Below are 14,721 nucleotides of genomic sequence, written 5' to 3' on the forward strand. Positions count from 1 at the left end.
CGGGGCGGGCGGCGCTTCCGCCTAGCAACGGGAGTGCGGGGCGTTGCTAAGGGCCGTGAGTTGTCCCGAGTTATCCCGGGTTTCCCTGGAAATCGGCTCGGGCCTGGGGTTATCCCGGGTTTCCCTGGAAATCGGCTCGGGCCTGGGGTTATCCCGGGTTTCCCTGGAAATCGGCTCGGGCCTGGGGTTATCCCGGGTTTCCCCCGATAATCGGCTCCTTGGAATGGCAGAGAGGACGGGAAAGCAGAAAAGGGGAGCGAGAAGGGGAGAAACCTGTCGCTGTGGTTATCTGGGATAAAGAGCAGGATTTTCCATGGAAATCGTCTCCTTATCCAACTGCTTGGAGGGGGAAAGGTGATAGGAAAGGCTTTAGAGAAGGGAAGCGCTGTGGCAGTCAGAAACACGCGGAATTCTGCAGCCCGAAATGGTGTAAAAAACGTAGAACACACCTGGACCATGCCCAGCCCTCAGCAGCAGGCTGGGGACACCTTCTCAGAACTTTATTATTGTTATTTCTCTAAATGTTCATGTTTCTTCCCAAATGCACGCTTAGAATGACGGAAATGTGGAATATCCTGAGCTGGAAGGGACGCAGGAGGATCAGAGTCCAGCTCCTGGTCCCCCACAGGACACCCCAACAATCCCACCCTGTGCCTGAGCACAGCTGTGCTGTTCCACCCGGTGTCGTTCACAAATACTTACCAGTTCTGCCAAGATTTCAGGGACTCTCCTTGTGAAACGATTCTTATTGGAACTGAGGCGTTACAAGAAAAACCCATTTCTATTTTTACATTTCCAACGCTTTTTTTTTTGAGGGATGGGGATAAAGTTTTGTGTAAAGCAGGCTGTGTGGGCACAGTGGGTAGAACACGCACTTCCCAGTCCTTTAAAATTATGATGATTTAATGTGATGATCTCAGAAGCTTTTCCCAACCTTTATGGTTCCGTGAATGCCAGCTTTTCAACCCCAGGAACAAACCCCTCAATTCACAGATTTGCCATCGAGCACAAAGGAACCATTCAGCAGCTCTTGTATTTATATTTAATTGTCTTCCAAAAGGGTGTGTTACAACTGAAGGGGGGGATGACACGTTAATGTATTAATAAACTATGCAGGGAGTTGTGCAAACTTAATTTCTGTCCTACAGCGAGAACAAACAAAATCATCTTATTGCATGAGCAGTTCCAGGGGCTTTGGCCCCCCTTCAGCGCTGAGATTAATCAGTCACAAAGGCACATTCCGAAGGAGGACACAAATCATGTGAAAATCTCTTTACAGAGTTAATGAATGACTCACCTCCCTTCCTTCCCCCTCTCCTGAACGAGGCAGCCCCAGGAAAACGCTCCAGAAACGTGCAGATGAAGGATTCAGCTCTCAGGAGACAAAGTCAGGGATAAAAGTTCCTCTCAGCTCCGAGAGGAGCAGTTTTAAGCCGTTTTTAAGAAGGGTTTGTGAGGCTGCGTGGGGCTCTCCAACAAACAGCACGGCTTCAGAAACAGGTTCCACATGTAGGACAAATAAGCAATAAACTTAAAACAGAGCAAGAGTTACTGAGGGAGGGTGTTCCCACTCATGCTGGGGTTTAGCAGAGAAGTATCTACATTCCTTTACAGCCCTAAGCCCTGAACTTTGAAACCATTTGCTTGGTCACTAGGTATTTATAATTAATTTGCCTTTTTTTTTTTTTTTTTTTTTTGCAGCTCCCCTTTCCACAGTGGCTTAGTGACAGCGAGTTCAAGCCTGGCACCAAAGGGAAAGAATCAGATTTACTCTTCTCCCTTAAAACCCCTGATTTTTAAGCGTAGCTCAAGCTTAGCACCGGGTGGAAGCCCAGGACAAGGACAAGACACCAGAGATGTGCTCTGTGTGTTCAGAGTGCAGAGTGCTGGAGACTTATTGCCTGTAATTAACCACAGGACCGGCTAATTAATCTCCGCGAGGACAGCAGGACTCCCATTTGGTGAAAAGGGGTTGGCAGGAATGCCAGAGCAATGCAGTGGTGATGACCCAGGCAGGCCCACAGAAACAAAAATAAGTGCTTTCGGTGGTCTTGTCTGGCTTTTCTGGACTCTCAGCTGCTCCTTGAGCTCAGCTGAGGGTTGAGAGCCCTGGAGGGACCTGCTGGGGAAGCACATTCCCAGGATTTTGGGTTTCCTGCTCTCTCACACTCCAGGTTCCCTGGCTGTTGGCAGCAGGAACGGATTTGGCCACGTGGAATCTTTCCCTGGGTGAACGGCCAGGGCACCGAACAGTCCAGCCCTGAGTGCGCTCATAAGCTGCAAAAATAAATCTGGATCGACCTTTAATAAATAGAGAGCAGGCAGCAAGCAAGCAATAGTGAGGATCCACCACCTGGCCTCCTGTTTGTAATTTGTCAGGCGTGTTTTTATGAGGTGAGAACAGATTTGGCATCTTTTAGTCAGATTGGTTCTTCCATCCTGCCAGGCCAAGCCTTTAAGCTCTGGGAGAACTTGGCTGGGGACAAGCTTTGGGCTGGACACGCAGGACACCTCAAGGGACAGCGCAGGCTGGGAGGTGAGGTGTTCTCCTCCCCTGACTCCTCCTTTTTTGTCCAAGTCCTTGTCCAAGCAAGATCCCTTGCTCTGCGGGGAATCAGCTGGCTCCAGGCTGTCACGCTCTCTGTCTGTGCCTGTATCCTTGGGCCTCAGTAGCTGGAAGAACACGAGCAATAGAAATGTCAGCTTTAGCCACCCGTTCTCCACATCTGAGCCACAGATCTCAGCCCTGAGGGCATTTTTACTCTCACTCCAGCCCCTTGCTGGGGAAAGGGGGGTTTTGTTGAGTAGCTTCTGTTTTACTCCATCCTGTCAGGGATCCTTTAATGCCCGTGACAGAAAGTGGCTTCTGGGCAGCAGGAGGAAGAAAGAAGTGTTGTGCCTTTACTTATTAAACTGGCTTTGATTGTTACCTGTCCCCTGCTACGTTGGAAAGGGAAGGGCAAGCAAGGCTTCCAATGACTTTTAAACAGCACATCCAATGCCCCTGCCAGCTTTTAGCAGTGTTCCCACCCCCTGTTACACCAAAGTAGCTCCAGCACCGTCTCCACTGGACGCTTTTCTCTCCTGACTTCAATAAACTCCACTAGGAGGAGTCTTCCTCCTAGAAACGGGGGAAAGAGCCCAACTTCGGTCAGTCCCTGCGGGAAGCAAGGCCGGTGATGAGCGCACAACATCCCAGCCCTGGGTGATGCCTGAAGTTTTATTTTTGCTGTATTCCATGTTCTGTGCTGCCCAGGGTGCAGCTCTGAGCTCACACTCAGCGTCACTCAGCTCTGCACACAGCAGGGCACAGAACAAATCCTGTGCCTGATGGACACCGAGGACAACTCTCAGGCCCAAAAGCACAAACAACGGTGGCTGGAGGGAGAAACAAGAAGGATGAGACCTCACAGCCTGGAGCTGGAATTGGACAATTAAACCGCAATGTGCAAATAGAGCAAAACTTATAAAAGTGTGAGACCTCATGACTGGCCAGCCAGTTTGGGTCCATTTTTGTGCCCATTTTATGACCATTTTGTGACCATTTTGGGTCCACCTTGGGTGTAGCCCTGGCCAGGCTCTTGTCCTGCCCAAGGTGTATCTTTAAAGGCCTTTCAATAAATATCCACTTTATTCTCCAGCTCTGTTCAGTGGCTGTTCCAGGTCAGCCTTCCCAAGGCATCACGGGGTCTCCTCTGTGACCCTGGGCACACCTGGCTGAGGATCCCATCTCACCTGCCCGGATGATCCCAGCCCACCTGGCTGAGGATCCCGGTGATCCCAGCTCACCTGGCTGAGGATCCCGATGATCCCAGCTCACCTGGCTGAGGATCCCGATGATCCCAGCTCACCTGGCTGAGGATCCCGATGATCCCAGCTCACCTGGCTGAGGATCCCGATGATCCCAGCTCACCTGGCTGAGGATCCCATCATCTCCCCTGCTCGGACGATCCCATCTCACCTCACTGCTGATCCCATCTCCCCTGCCCGGATGATCCCATCTCCCCTGCCCGGATGATCCCAGCTCACCTGGCTGAGGATCCCGGTGATCCCAGCTCACCTGGCTGCCTGCGCAGGGTGCGGCAGAGCCTCCTGCCGGGCCGGCTGCCGTACACGGGCTGCACACACACCTTGCCGGCGGTGCCCGGGGGCAGGTCGGTGAGCAGCACGCTGCGCACCTCGGCGGACACGCTGAGCACCGAGGAGGGGCCGCTGTGCCGCCGGCAGCGCACCCGGTACCCCAGCACGGCCCCGTCCGCCGAGTCCCAGGACGCTTTCAGGCTGTTGGGACCCGCGTCCTCGAAGCGGAGGTGCCTCACCCTGGAGCTCTCTGCGGAGAGAGGACGGGTGTTACTGCACAGGGGTCCCTGCGGTGCCCTGCTCCCGAGGGGAAGTCACGGAATTCATAGAATTCACGGAATTCACAGAATCGCCGGGTTGGAAGAGACCTCCAGGATCATCGAGTCCAGCCCAGCCCCAACACCTCAAACAAACCCCGGCACCCAGTGCCACATCCAGGCTTTGAACACATCCAGGGGTGGTGACTGCACCACCTCCCCCGGCAGATCATCCCAGGGCTTGAGCACCCTTTCTGGGAAACACTTTTCCCTGGTATCCAGCCTAAGTTTCCCTCTTGTTCTGTCAGCACTGCCTGGAGAAAGAGACCCCAGGTGAGCACAGGCACCTTCCAGGGAGCTGTGGAGGGTGAGGAGGTGACCTCTGAGTCTCCTTTTCTCCAGGCTGAACAACCCCAGCTCCCTCAGCCTTTTAAAAGTTCTCTAACCAATAGCAAGTTGTTAACAGCTTATGGACATTTGAATAAACCCTTCATTAAAACTACACACACACCTTATATCTAACAATGGGTGCTCGTTTCATATTTCTTGCTACTCAGGCACTGTTTATACTCTTCTATAAACAAAGCACAGAGCCTCGTTATTAAACTTTTCTATTATCTTGCTTAACATATTTTTCCACTTGCTAAGGCCTAGCTCCAGGCAGCACAAGAACACAGCCTTACTGTTCCATGTCCTCATTCTCGTATCTTTTTAACTCTAGGCCTACATCTGCACTGCTGTGGGAGCTTTCTGCTTTTTCTATTTCCCACAGGTGGAGAGATAAAATCACTCTCTATCTCCCCACTGAAGGAGCTCGGACTAATTAGTCCTTAACTTTGCCCTGGTACCAGCATAAAATCCTTTTTTTTCACGCTGTCACACACTGGGCAGTCACCTCCCACACCCTCAGCTCCTCACCCTTGAGTCCTGATAAGAGCCAGACTTTGCCTCCTGCAATATCCTCATGGATTCCTGCTCATTAACTTCTTCACTTCATCAAGTTCCAGCCCTCTGGTGCCCAAGGAACGGGCACAGAGTAGTCAGGAGGGAAAAGCGCTTTTCTTCCTTCTTTAGGGAGAGTCCTGGCTCTGCAGGGACCCTGGCAGCTGAACCATGCCCTGTTAACAGCTCTCACCGTGTGTGTGATTCTCTTCCAGCCCTTACACGCCTGCAATGTTCTAATGCCACATCCAGAGCTGCTCGTGTGTCGTGGCAGGTAAAGGAATTACAAAAGAAAGGGCTCACAAAATCAGCCCTGCTCTGCTGAGTTGCCAGAGTTAGCCTGGCACTTCTAAGTGATTTGCGAGTTCCCGTGTGAAAACGATCTTGGTATGAGAATTCATTAAGCACAACAACCTGTTACTGGGTTAAAAGAGAAATGCATCTGCAGTAACAAAGGGATTTGTCCCATGAGAATAAGTAAAGAAAACATGTAAACAATCCAAGAATAGAGAGATTTGATGGACAAGTAGAATATCTGTTACTGACCAGTACAGTAATTGGCAAGAAAGCCATGAATGAATTAAAGCTGCACATGAGGTCTGTAAAAATTGCATAAAATGAGTTGTGAAAATAAAGAATTGGCTTTCCCTGCATGAAGATAACGGAGTCTTGGCTCCCGTATTCCACCACTCACACAGCTCTGCCCTGTATCCCAGCCCAGGGACTGGACCCACTGACCCCTCTGGCCTCACCTGGAGGCAGGTGACCCTCAGGGGACACCCCAGGCGCTCCTGGTGCTGCCCCTTCCCCTCGCTCACCTTCCTGGGTGCAGGCCTTGGCCGACAGGGATTTCTCCTTCCCGGATCTGTAGATGGCGGTCACTGTCACCAGGTAGGTGCTGTTGGGGGCCAGGTGCTCCACCACGGTGCTGTTGTGCCTCCCATCCACCTGCAGCACCTTCACCGAGTTCCCTGGGAGGGGCCCGTACAGGACCTGGTAGGTGGCCACGCTGTCCAGCACAGGAGCCCAGCTCACGTGGAAGCTGTGAGGCCCAGACTCCGAGATCAGGACCTGAACTGGGCTGATTTCCTCTGGAAGCAGCGGAAAGAGATGTGGATGAGGATTTAATGAGAGCAACTGACCTGCACAGTGCTGGGCCTCAAGGGGGTGGAATTAAAATCAGCCCAGCAAGCAGAGGTTGGTACTCATCACGCAGCTCAGCCCAAACAAAAAGGTTTCCCTACCTGGGCAGAACAACTCAGCCAGAACTGTTCTTGCATGCAGAAAACTAATATTGTGTACGAGTCCACCTTGACTTTGCCACCCTGCCCACCTTTTCTGCAGGCTGCTCCCCAGCAGAAATCTGAGCTCTTTCCTGCACAGAGAGGCTGATTCCTGCTCCGAGTTCTTCCCCTCTCCCTCCCTCTCGAACAGAGACCTCCCTCAGCTCATTCCAGCATCCTCCAGCCTCAGGCAGGAGGCAGGGATCGTCTCCTCGTGCCCAAGCCGTGCCCGTTTTACCTGCCAGCGTCGTCACGCTGGTGGTCTGCGGGGGGAAGTAGTGCACGTTGGATTCAGGGATCAGAGCCACCTCGTAGGTGGTTTCTGGTGCCAGGTCGCTGAGCACGAGGCTGGTGTGAGCCCCAGACACCTGCCGCGTGCTCTTCCTCGCCGGCTGCGCTCTCGGGCCGTATTCCAGGCTGTAGTAGCCGGTTTCCTGGGACAGCAGCTTGGGCCACGTCAGGCGGAAGCTGCTGGAGGTGACGTCTGTGGCGTGGAGCCGGTTGGCCTGGATGGCATCTGCAGGAGGGGCAGAAATCACTGCTGACATCGACCCCCAGAGCACGGAGCACCTGCAGCCCCAGCCCTCGCTTCTGGGTGGGACACGCAGCTGGCACTGAGACCTGGAGTCACCGAGGGGTGGAAATCACCAAACCCTTTGCATTCTTCAGTTCCAAATCTTTTATAACATTCTTTCTTTTTTTTTTTTTTTTTTTCCCTCCCAAATTTGTTCTGGTGCCAACCAAATATCAAGCGCTAAATTGTTTTGTTTGCGTCCAGCTCTGCAAATTTGAATCTCAATTCTCTTTAAAATTCTCTTCTACATTCCTCCCTAAGGACAGGAAGACAGGGGCTGTTTTCTTCTTTGTGGCCAACTGCAACTTAAAGTTCAATGGCTTTATAGTTTGGGATTTTAAACCACAACATGATGCACACCACGCTTGTGCCAATAGAGCTCGACGATACCAACGATTCCCACGCTTTTTACTTTGACACGTGAATTCCCGTACGTTTGTATGTGATTTCTACGTCAATTCCCGCACGTGGGGCAGCCCAGAGTGGGGAGAACTCATTTTCTCCCTGCTCCCTGCCAGTGGCCAGGAAGAAGGGGCAGCTACTGGGGCCTGCCCAGCCCTGCTGAGCCAGCTGGACTCACCCCAGCTGAGGTCACTCCCTTCACAGAGCTCCCTTGTTCGCTGACATTCAGCACTCAGAGCCCTCTTGTGCCACCTCACCTCTCCCTGCCCCTGCACAGAGGCTTCTCCTCGAGCCCCGCGCTACCTTTGTGTTCCAGACCCCCAATGCCGGGCACAAATACCTCTGGTGATGCTGGGCTGCTCCCCCAGCTCCCTCTGCCACTTGACCCTTCTGACATGCGTGGCTTCCCGAGCCCATTTTGGGCAGAATTCCACTGTTCTCTGCTCTTCCAGAGGGGCAGGAACACACAGGGCTTTGTTTGTAGCTCCGGGGAAGTGGCGTAGGAGGACATGGAGGTGCCCTTCTGTTTTTAAAGGATTTTTAAGAGCACCCTGAGCCTTGAACTGCTCCTAAATCCTTACAAAAGGATCTTCCAGCTCGTGCTCAAACACCCCCAGAGCACTCTAGGTAGTTCTCACTGGCTCCCCATTGCACAGAGGTAAAGGGAGGCGCAAAATTCCCCCCAAACCTGCAAGATGAGGTTGCTCTGCACTCCCAGACTCGTCCTGTAGCCGGGAGAGGATCAGCTCTCCTCCTCCGAGCTGCTCCGAGGCCCTGCCAACTTCCCCGTACCGAATAAAACAGCCTCAGCTTTTCCTCTGAGCTGTTCCCTGGCTCTCCCAGGCAGGCAGGAACATTTCCCTGCTCCGTGGCTGCCCATCCCATCCCATCCCGTCCCATCCCATCCCACCCCATCCCGTCCCACCCACCCGGGGCTGGGAGGCAGGATCGGGAGTCCTGGGGCACTGCACCCTTCTGTGAGCCCCACAAACACCAGGGGCCAAGCCACGAAGGAACAGGGAGCGCAGGAAAGGCCTCAAGCCCTGCCAAAATTCCTGCCAAAAGCTCAGGGAATGGAAATAAGTGAGCTTGGAGGCAGGGGCACTGCGAAGAAAGGGGGCAGATCAAAGCACAGGGAGCCCACAGCAAACAGCTCTGCCCCTGTTGCCAGACCCCAGATGCCTTCAGCACTTAAAGAGGGCAATAAACCACAGAAATGAAATGTCCACAGTGCGTTTCCCAGCCCCAGGGGGAAGCAGCAAGTTAATCTCCTGTGCTGGACCGCGGCAGTGCCAGCCTAGTGACACTCAGGCAGCTGGTGACACACTTTCCCCCTTGGGGACTCCAAACACCACCCGGCAGCCAGAGTTTGTTGGCACCCTGTGAGCTCTGGAGGGATCAGGATCAGACTTGCAGGAATGCTGCTGGATTCGTGGTGAGGCTGAGAAATGCAGCCAGGCAAGAGAACCTGTGCTGATCTGGGTCTGAGAAGCTGCAGCTGGGATTTGGGACAAATCCCTCACTCCTGTGTCCTGGGTCTATTTCTATTTTTCGACATGGGTGGGGAAAAGTTCTGATTCTGGGAGTGGGGACGACACTTGTCCATCTCCAGGGTGGACTTTCAGGGTCTGAGGTCACTCCCTGTGCCCACCTGCTCGGGCTCAGTGCCAGGTGAGACCCCCAGAGCCTTCGCTGCAGCAGGAGTGCCCCGGGAGCAGTTTGGGTCAGGATTGAGCACTCGTGGCTGTGCTCGGGGCCTGCAAACCCGGGCTCAGAACACGGTGCCAAGGGCTGGGACGAGCCAGCAGCCCCAGCTCGAGCGGGCTGAGCACTGAGCAAGCGGCTGCAGGCACAGGAGCCGGTGTCACCACGGAGGAATGCCTGGAGCACCAAATCCCACGTTTCTGGGCGCATCTGAGGTGCGCCAGCAGGAGCCTGAGCTCCTCCACAGCCCGAGAGCCTTCCCTCGCCGCTGGGAAGGGCGGAGGTGCCTGCCAGCAGCCAGCTGTGCCCCGGCCAGGCTGCTCCCTGTGCCAAGGACACACCCGCAGGGGCACCGCAGCCCTGGCGCTGCTCCGCGCCCAGCACGTCTCAGGAGTGGGCACTGAGGCTCCTCAGCCCACCCGAGGCAGCAGCAGCCGGGCAGGGACCCCGGGGCTGGGATGGCCGGGGAGCAGGCAGGGAACACACCCCGCTCCTGGAGAGCAGCTCCGGACAAAGCTTGTCTGTGCCTCTGCAAAAGCCTCCACTGTTCAGTGGTGGGTTTTTTTTGGGTTTTTTTTTCCCACAGTAGCAGGAGATGAAGATAAGAGAGCAGTGCTAATTAAACCAATCTGGGCCATTCCAGGGTTGGAAAGGCGCCGTTCCTGCCTGCCGAGGATCCTGGCTGTCCCTGCTAGCCCAGGAGGGGAGCTGCCTCCTCCAGGAAGGGAGCAGGGGGCTTGAGTGCCTTTGTAAAGGTGAATTTAAGTGCCTTTATTAAGGCGAAATCAGGTGATGTGACCAATGCCTGGCACTTTGCGACCCCTGGGTTCCTGTGGGAATCTCACCTTCCATCAGAACCCCAGCCTGGCAGGTTTCACACCTGCTGGATGCACAGGATTCTGCCCTCAGGCGCAGCAGCTGTGACCCCTGCAGGTTTTATGATCCCCTGTGCTGCGGGTTTCTGATTTTTTGGGAACGCTCTGTCTGTATAACCTGGATTCAGGACGCACCAGAAAATAAATAAGCGCTGAAACAAAATACCTGGAGGTCTGTGGGGTGCCTGGGACAGGGGGAGGGCTGTTGGTGCTGCCCATGGGAGAGAGCTGGGTGTTTGGGGGAGATCACAGCCCCTGAGAGTGATTTTTGGAATGATGGTGATTGGAATCAGGAAGGAATTGCTACACACAGAGGATTCTGTGCAAAGGGTTACTGGGACACCAGCTCCAGCCCACCTCTCCACAGCAGAAGTCAAATAAGGAATAAAATCAGGAATTCCAACGGAGAAAGAACCTCCAGAACAATCTGTGGCAAGTCTGCAAAGTCACAGCGACTCCCTCAGCATTCCAAACAAATCCAGAGACATCTGGGAGGCTGAGACAGACCCCGGGGGCAGATGGCAGAGCCTTCGCCTTCCAAAGCCCGTCCTGAGGCCCAGATCATGGAACTTCATCTCCTCAGGAGCCTTTCCTGGATGCTCTAAAAGCCTGGGGTGGTGAAAACTCCGATCTGCTGCCCAATCCCTCTCCCAGGAGCCACCACAACCCCATGGGAGCAGAGGGGTGGCACTCGCTGAGCCCAGCGAGGCAGGGCTGGGCTGTTCTCACACAGCCTGCACCGGCCAAGGCAGGCATGGATCTGGCAGGTGTGGAACGTGTTAGGGCAGGGGCTTCATGGAATAAAAACCATTCCTGCCCTATAGCCTCAGTGCTGACAGCAGGCACCGTCCTTAGTTGTATTTTGTAAGAGAACAACTGCAGGAGCTGGGGGTCTCAGCCCTTGGTGGTGTGTTTAGGATTTTGTAAGAGAACTGCAGGAGCTGGGGGTCTCAGCCCTTGGTGGTGTGTTTAGGATTTTGTAAGAGAACTGCAGGAGCTGGGGGTCTCAGCCCTTGGTGGTGTGTTTAGGACTTTGTAAGAGAACTGCAGGAGCTGGGGGTCTCAGCCCTTGGTGGTGTGTTTAGGACTTTGTAAGAGAACTGCAGGATTTGGAGGTCTCAGCCCTTGGTGGTGTGTTTAGGACTTTGTAAGAGAACTGCAGAATTTGGAGGTCTCAGCCCTTGGTGGTGTGTTTAGGATTTTGTAAAAGAACAACTGCAGGAGCTGGGGGTCTCAGCCCTTGGTGGTGTGTTTGGGGAGTCAGATCTATCCCAGACAAGAGCTGGAGGGAGCTGATCAAGGACCAAATCCTTGCCAGGGGCACGCATCCCATTTTGGATATGTTAAACACGTTTGTGCTCCTCCTTCAGCTGGCACAGAGACAGACAATGTTTGAGGGGGAGGAAAAAAAAAAAAATAAAAATCACCCTGAGTGTGAAAATCCACTGAAGGGGCTTGGGCACTTTGTGCCCCCATCAGCAGCCTCTTGCTGAGGTGAAATCGTTCCTGTTTGGGAAACCTTTGGTTAACAGCCTGTGCAGGTGGGGGCATTTCCCCGCTCTGCCTGGCTTGTGCAGATGCCTGACCTGCATGACTCATTGCAAAGACTTGTGGGGTTTTAAGGAATTCAAGATGTTTTGCTGCCCGAGTTCCTCGTTCCCAGCTGAACTCCTCACAAGCACAAGTCCATCTCACCGAAGGGAATTTTTCCAAGGGGAATATATTTGTCCCAGCCCTCCCAGAAGCCTTGGTTTATAGTGTGACACGGTGGGCAAACCCCTGCAGGTTGCCAGGGCAGAGCTTTTGGGTCTGCTGAGATTTGGGGGATTCTCCCACTGCTGTAGAAGGATCCACAACTGGCCTGACATTTCTTTCTAGTGCGGCTAACAAGGAATTTGTAATTTCTCATATGAAGCTGTTCTGAGAATGAGAAGTTCCTTTAACACAACAAACTGTTCTGAGGGTGAAAAACAAAGGCACCTCTAATAACAAAGGGTTTGTGCCACGAGAATCAGTAAAGGAAACACGTAAACAAGCCGAGAATAGAGAGATTTGATGGGCAAGTGGAATATCTTTTACTAACTGACAGAGTAATTAACAAGAAAGCTGTTAACCAATTAAAAGTTGCCCACGAGGTTTGTAAAAACGGTATAAAAGACAGTGTGGGGCCGTAATAAAGAACTTTCTGGAGATTTTACTGTGTCACTCCATGTGTCATGTCCACCCCAACAATGAGACACTGCCTGGTGGAACCCTGGGCACTGAGAGCTTTAAACTTTCTGTGCTGCCAGGCGAACACTGCATTGACCTGAGGCCGTGGAAAATGCTCCCAAAATGGAGTGACAGCGCTGGGATTGTGGGTGTGGAGTTAAACAGGAGTGTGTGACAGCACAGGGTGGAAAACACAGAGTTTAAGGGTTTAGAATATAGTAATAGATATAAAGCAAGGTGGAGGATTTAGGGCAGAGGCTGAGTCCTTCTTTTTCACCTTCTTCTCCATGGGTTTGGGTGGGATTTTGTAATTGGGTAGAAAAATCCTCGTTGTGGGCCAGGGGTGGTTGGTTATTGGGTTACTGGGTTAAAAGTAACAATAATTTAGGTGTCATTTCATAATTGGACAGTTTGTGCTTAAAAGGCCTTGTAGAGAGACAGAGCCAGAGCCGTTTTTCCCTTTGTTATCCAGAACTCACAGCCTGTGAGACTGTAACAGATGAGAATTACCAAACATCTGAGCCCCAACACCAAACACCATCTCCCGAGCGTTTAATCCCGACTCGAACAGAAAAGAAAAGAAAAAATCTGTAACTGCCCACACCCCGCCGAGCCGAGCACCAACCCGCCCCGAGCCCTGCCTCCGACCCCCCGTGCCCCCAGACCCACCTAGGATCCCGGCCCGGAGCTCCTGGGTGATGATGGGCAGGTCATCCACGTCCACGAAGTGCAGGTGTTTTTCCGAGGGCTGGCTGGCGGCCGCCGACAGCTCCAGGAAGTTCCCGCGGCCGGTGCTGACGATGAACACGGTGACGCCCAGGTCCTTGAGCAGCCGCATGGGCTCGGAGATGTCGTCCGTGGAGAAGCCGTCCGTCACCCACACCAGCACCTTGGGCACGTCGGGCCGGGCGCCGGCCTCGCCGCTGAAGAGCTTTTCCTTGGCGAAGGCCAGCGCTTGGCCCGTGTTGGTGTCGCCCATGAGCTGCCGCGTGGCGCCGATGGCTTTTCGCAGGGCGCCGCTGCTCGGGTACCGGTCGAAGGGGAACTCCATGGTGGGCGTGGTGCTGATGTGGATGATGCCGGTCTGGACGTCCCTGGGGCCGAAGGTGAAAGGGCGCAGGAGGTCCCACATGAATTCCTTGACCTTGGAGAACTCGTAGTGGGAGACGCTGGCAGAGCTGTCCAGCAGGAACAGGAGGTCCCCCTCCGAGTTGGAGATGGATGGCTGGGGACCTGGCAGGGCGGAGAGAAGGAGCGGCGTTAGCGGAGGGGTGCGAACCCCAAAGCTGCTGGGAAAGCTGGGTGATCTTGGGGCAAACCCCGGGATGCAGGGAGAGGTGCTGGCTGGGACGGCAGAGGCACGACGGATCTCCTGGAACAACAGGAGAGATCAGGCAGAGCATTCGGAGATGGAGAGGGTTCAAGTGACCTGGGAGTGATGATTTATGAGGGCACGGAGTGACAGGGCGAGGGGAGATGGTTTCGGACTGACAGGGAGGAGGCTTAGATGGGAAACTGGCAAGAAATTCTGAGGGTGCCCAGAGAGGCTGTGGCTGCCCCAGGATCCCTGGAAGTGTCCAAGGTTGGACGAGGCTTGGAGCAGCCTGGGACAGTGGAAGGTGTCCCTGCCATGGCAGGGGATGGGATTTGAGGTCCACCCCAGCCATTCCCGGATTCTGTGCCCAGGCTGGAGGGACCTGCAGCCCAGCTGGGTCCCAGCCAGCTCCGTGTGACCCAGCACAGCTCAGCCCGTGCCACAGACGCTGCCCCGTGGCGCCCCGGAGCTCAGAGCCGGGCGGGGAACCAAAGCAAAGGCCGGGAATCACACACCAGCCAGCGGGGCTGGACTGTGACCCCGCGGGTCCCTGCCACTGGATCCCAGAACTGCCAGCAGCGTCCCAGCAGGGCTTTGGGTCGTGCTGCTGGCTGCTCACAGCAAACCACAGCTCCGAGCTCTCCGCTCTGCTGGAAGGAGCTCAAGCCACTGGTTTGGCTGGCAGGACGCAGGGAGAGATCTCGGCAGCGCGGGTTGTCCTTCCTCTCTGCTCCTCACCGCTCTGGGAAGGGTCCCTCGCTTCCCAAAATGTTGCAACAAGCAGCTGGAAAAGCGTCTGGCCCCGGCAGGGCAGGGATCAATGGCCAAAGGACGTTCCCGCAGCAGAAAACAGCGGGGTCATGTGCACAAGCACCGGGGATGGAACTGGGAATTCACCCCGAGGGAGCAGAAACCCCACTGCTGCCACAGCGACCTGCACGGGAACGGCAGGGTGGTTTGTGTGTTCTCACAAAAGCCCTTTGCTTCTACAGCTAAGCAAGGCAGCACAAGAAAACAAACGTTTACAAACCTGGTTCACAGGTAAGCTGTTCTGTGTTTGCCCCTTAAGGAGAATAAA

General features: G+C 54.3%; 1 protein-coding gene across 1 annotated transcript in view; it reads right to left on the reverse strand.

Moving 5' to 3' along the window:
* Positions 1-1,022: 1,022 nt before the first annotated feature.
* The window catches only part of VWA1 (von Willebrand factor A domain containing 1), a 15,087-nt gene continuing 1,388 nt past the window's right edge, over positions 1,023-14,721 (reverse strand). The window contains exons 2-6 of the mRNA XM_040084876.1: positions 12,998-13,561; positions 6,801-7,079; positions 6,098-6,370; positions 4,061-4,330; positions 1,023-2,673 (exon numbers count right to left, since the gene is read on the reverse strand). Coding sequence (XP_039940810.1) covers positions 2,633-2,673; positions 4,061-4,330; positions 6,098-6,370; positions 6,801-7,079; positions 12,998-13,561 — 1,427 coding nt within the window. The 3' untranslated portion in view covers positions 1,023-2,632. The remainder of the gene's footprint in view (positions 2,674-4,060; positions 4,331-6,097; positions 6,371-6,800; positions 7,080-12,997; positions 13,562-14,721) is intronic.

This window comes from Hirundo rustica, chromosome 22 (genome assembly GCF_015227805.2).
Source record: "Hirundo rustica isolate bHirRus1 chromosome 22, bHirRus1.pri.v3, whole genome shotgun sequence".
Classification (NCBI taxonomy): Eukaryota; Metazoa; Chordata; class Aves; order Passeriformes; family Hirundinidae; genus Hirundo; species Hirundo rustica.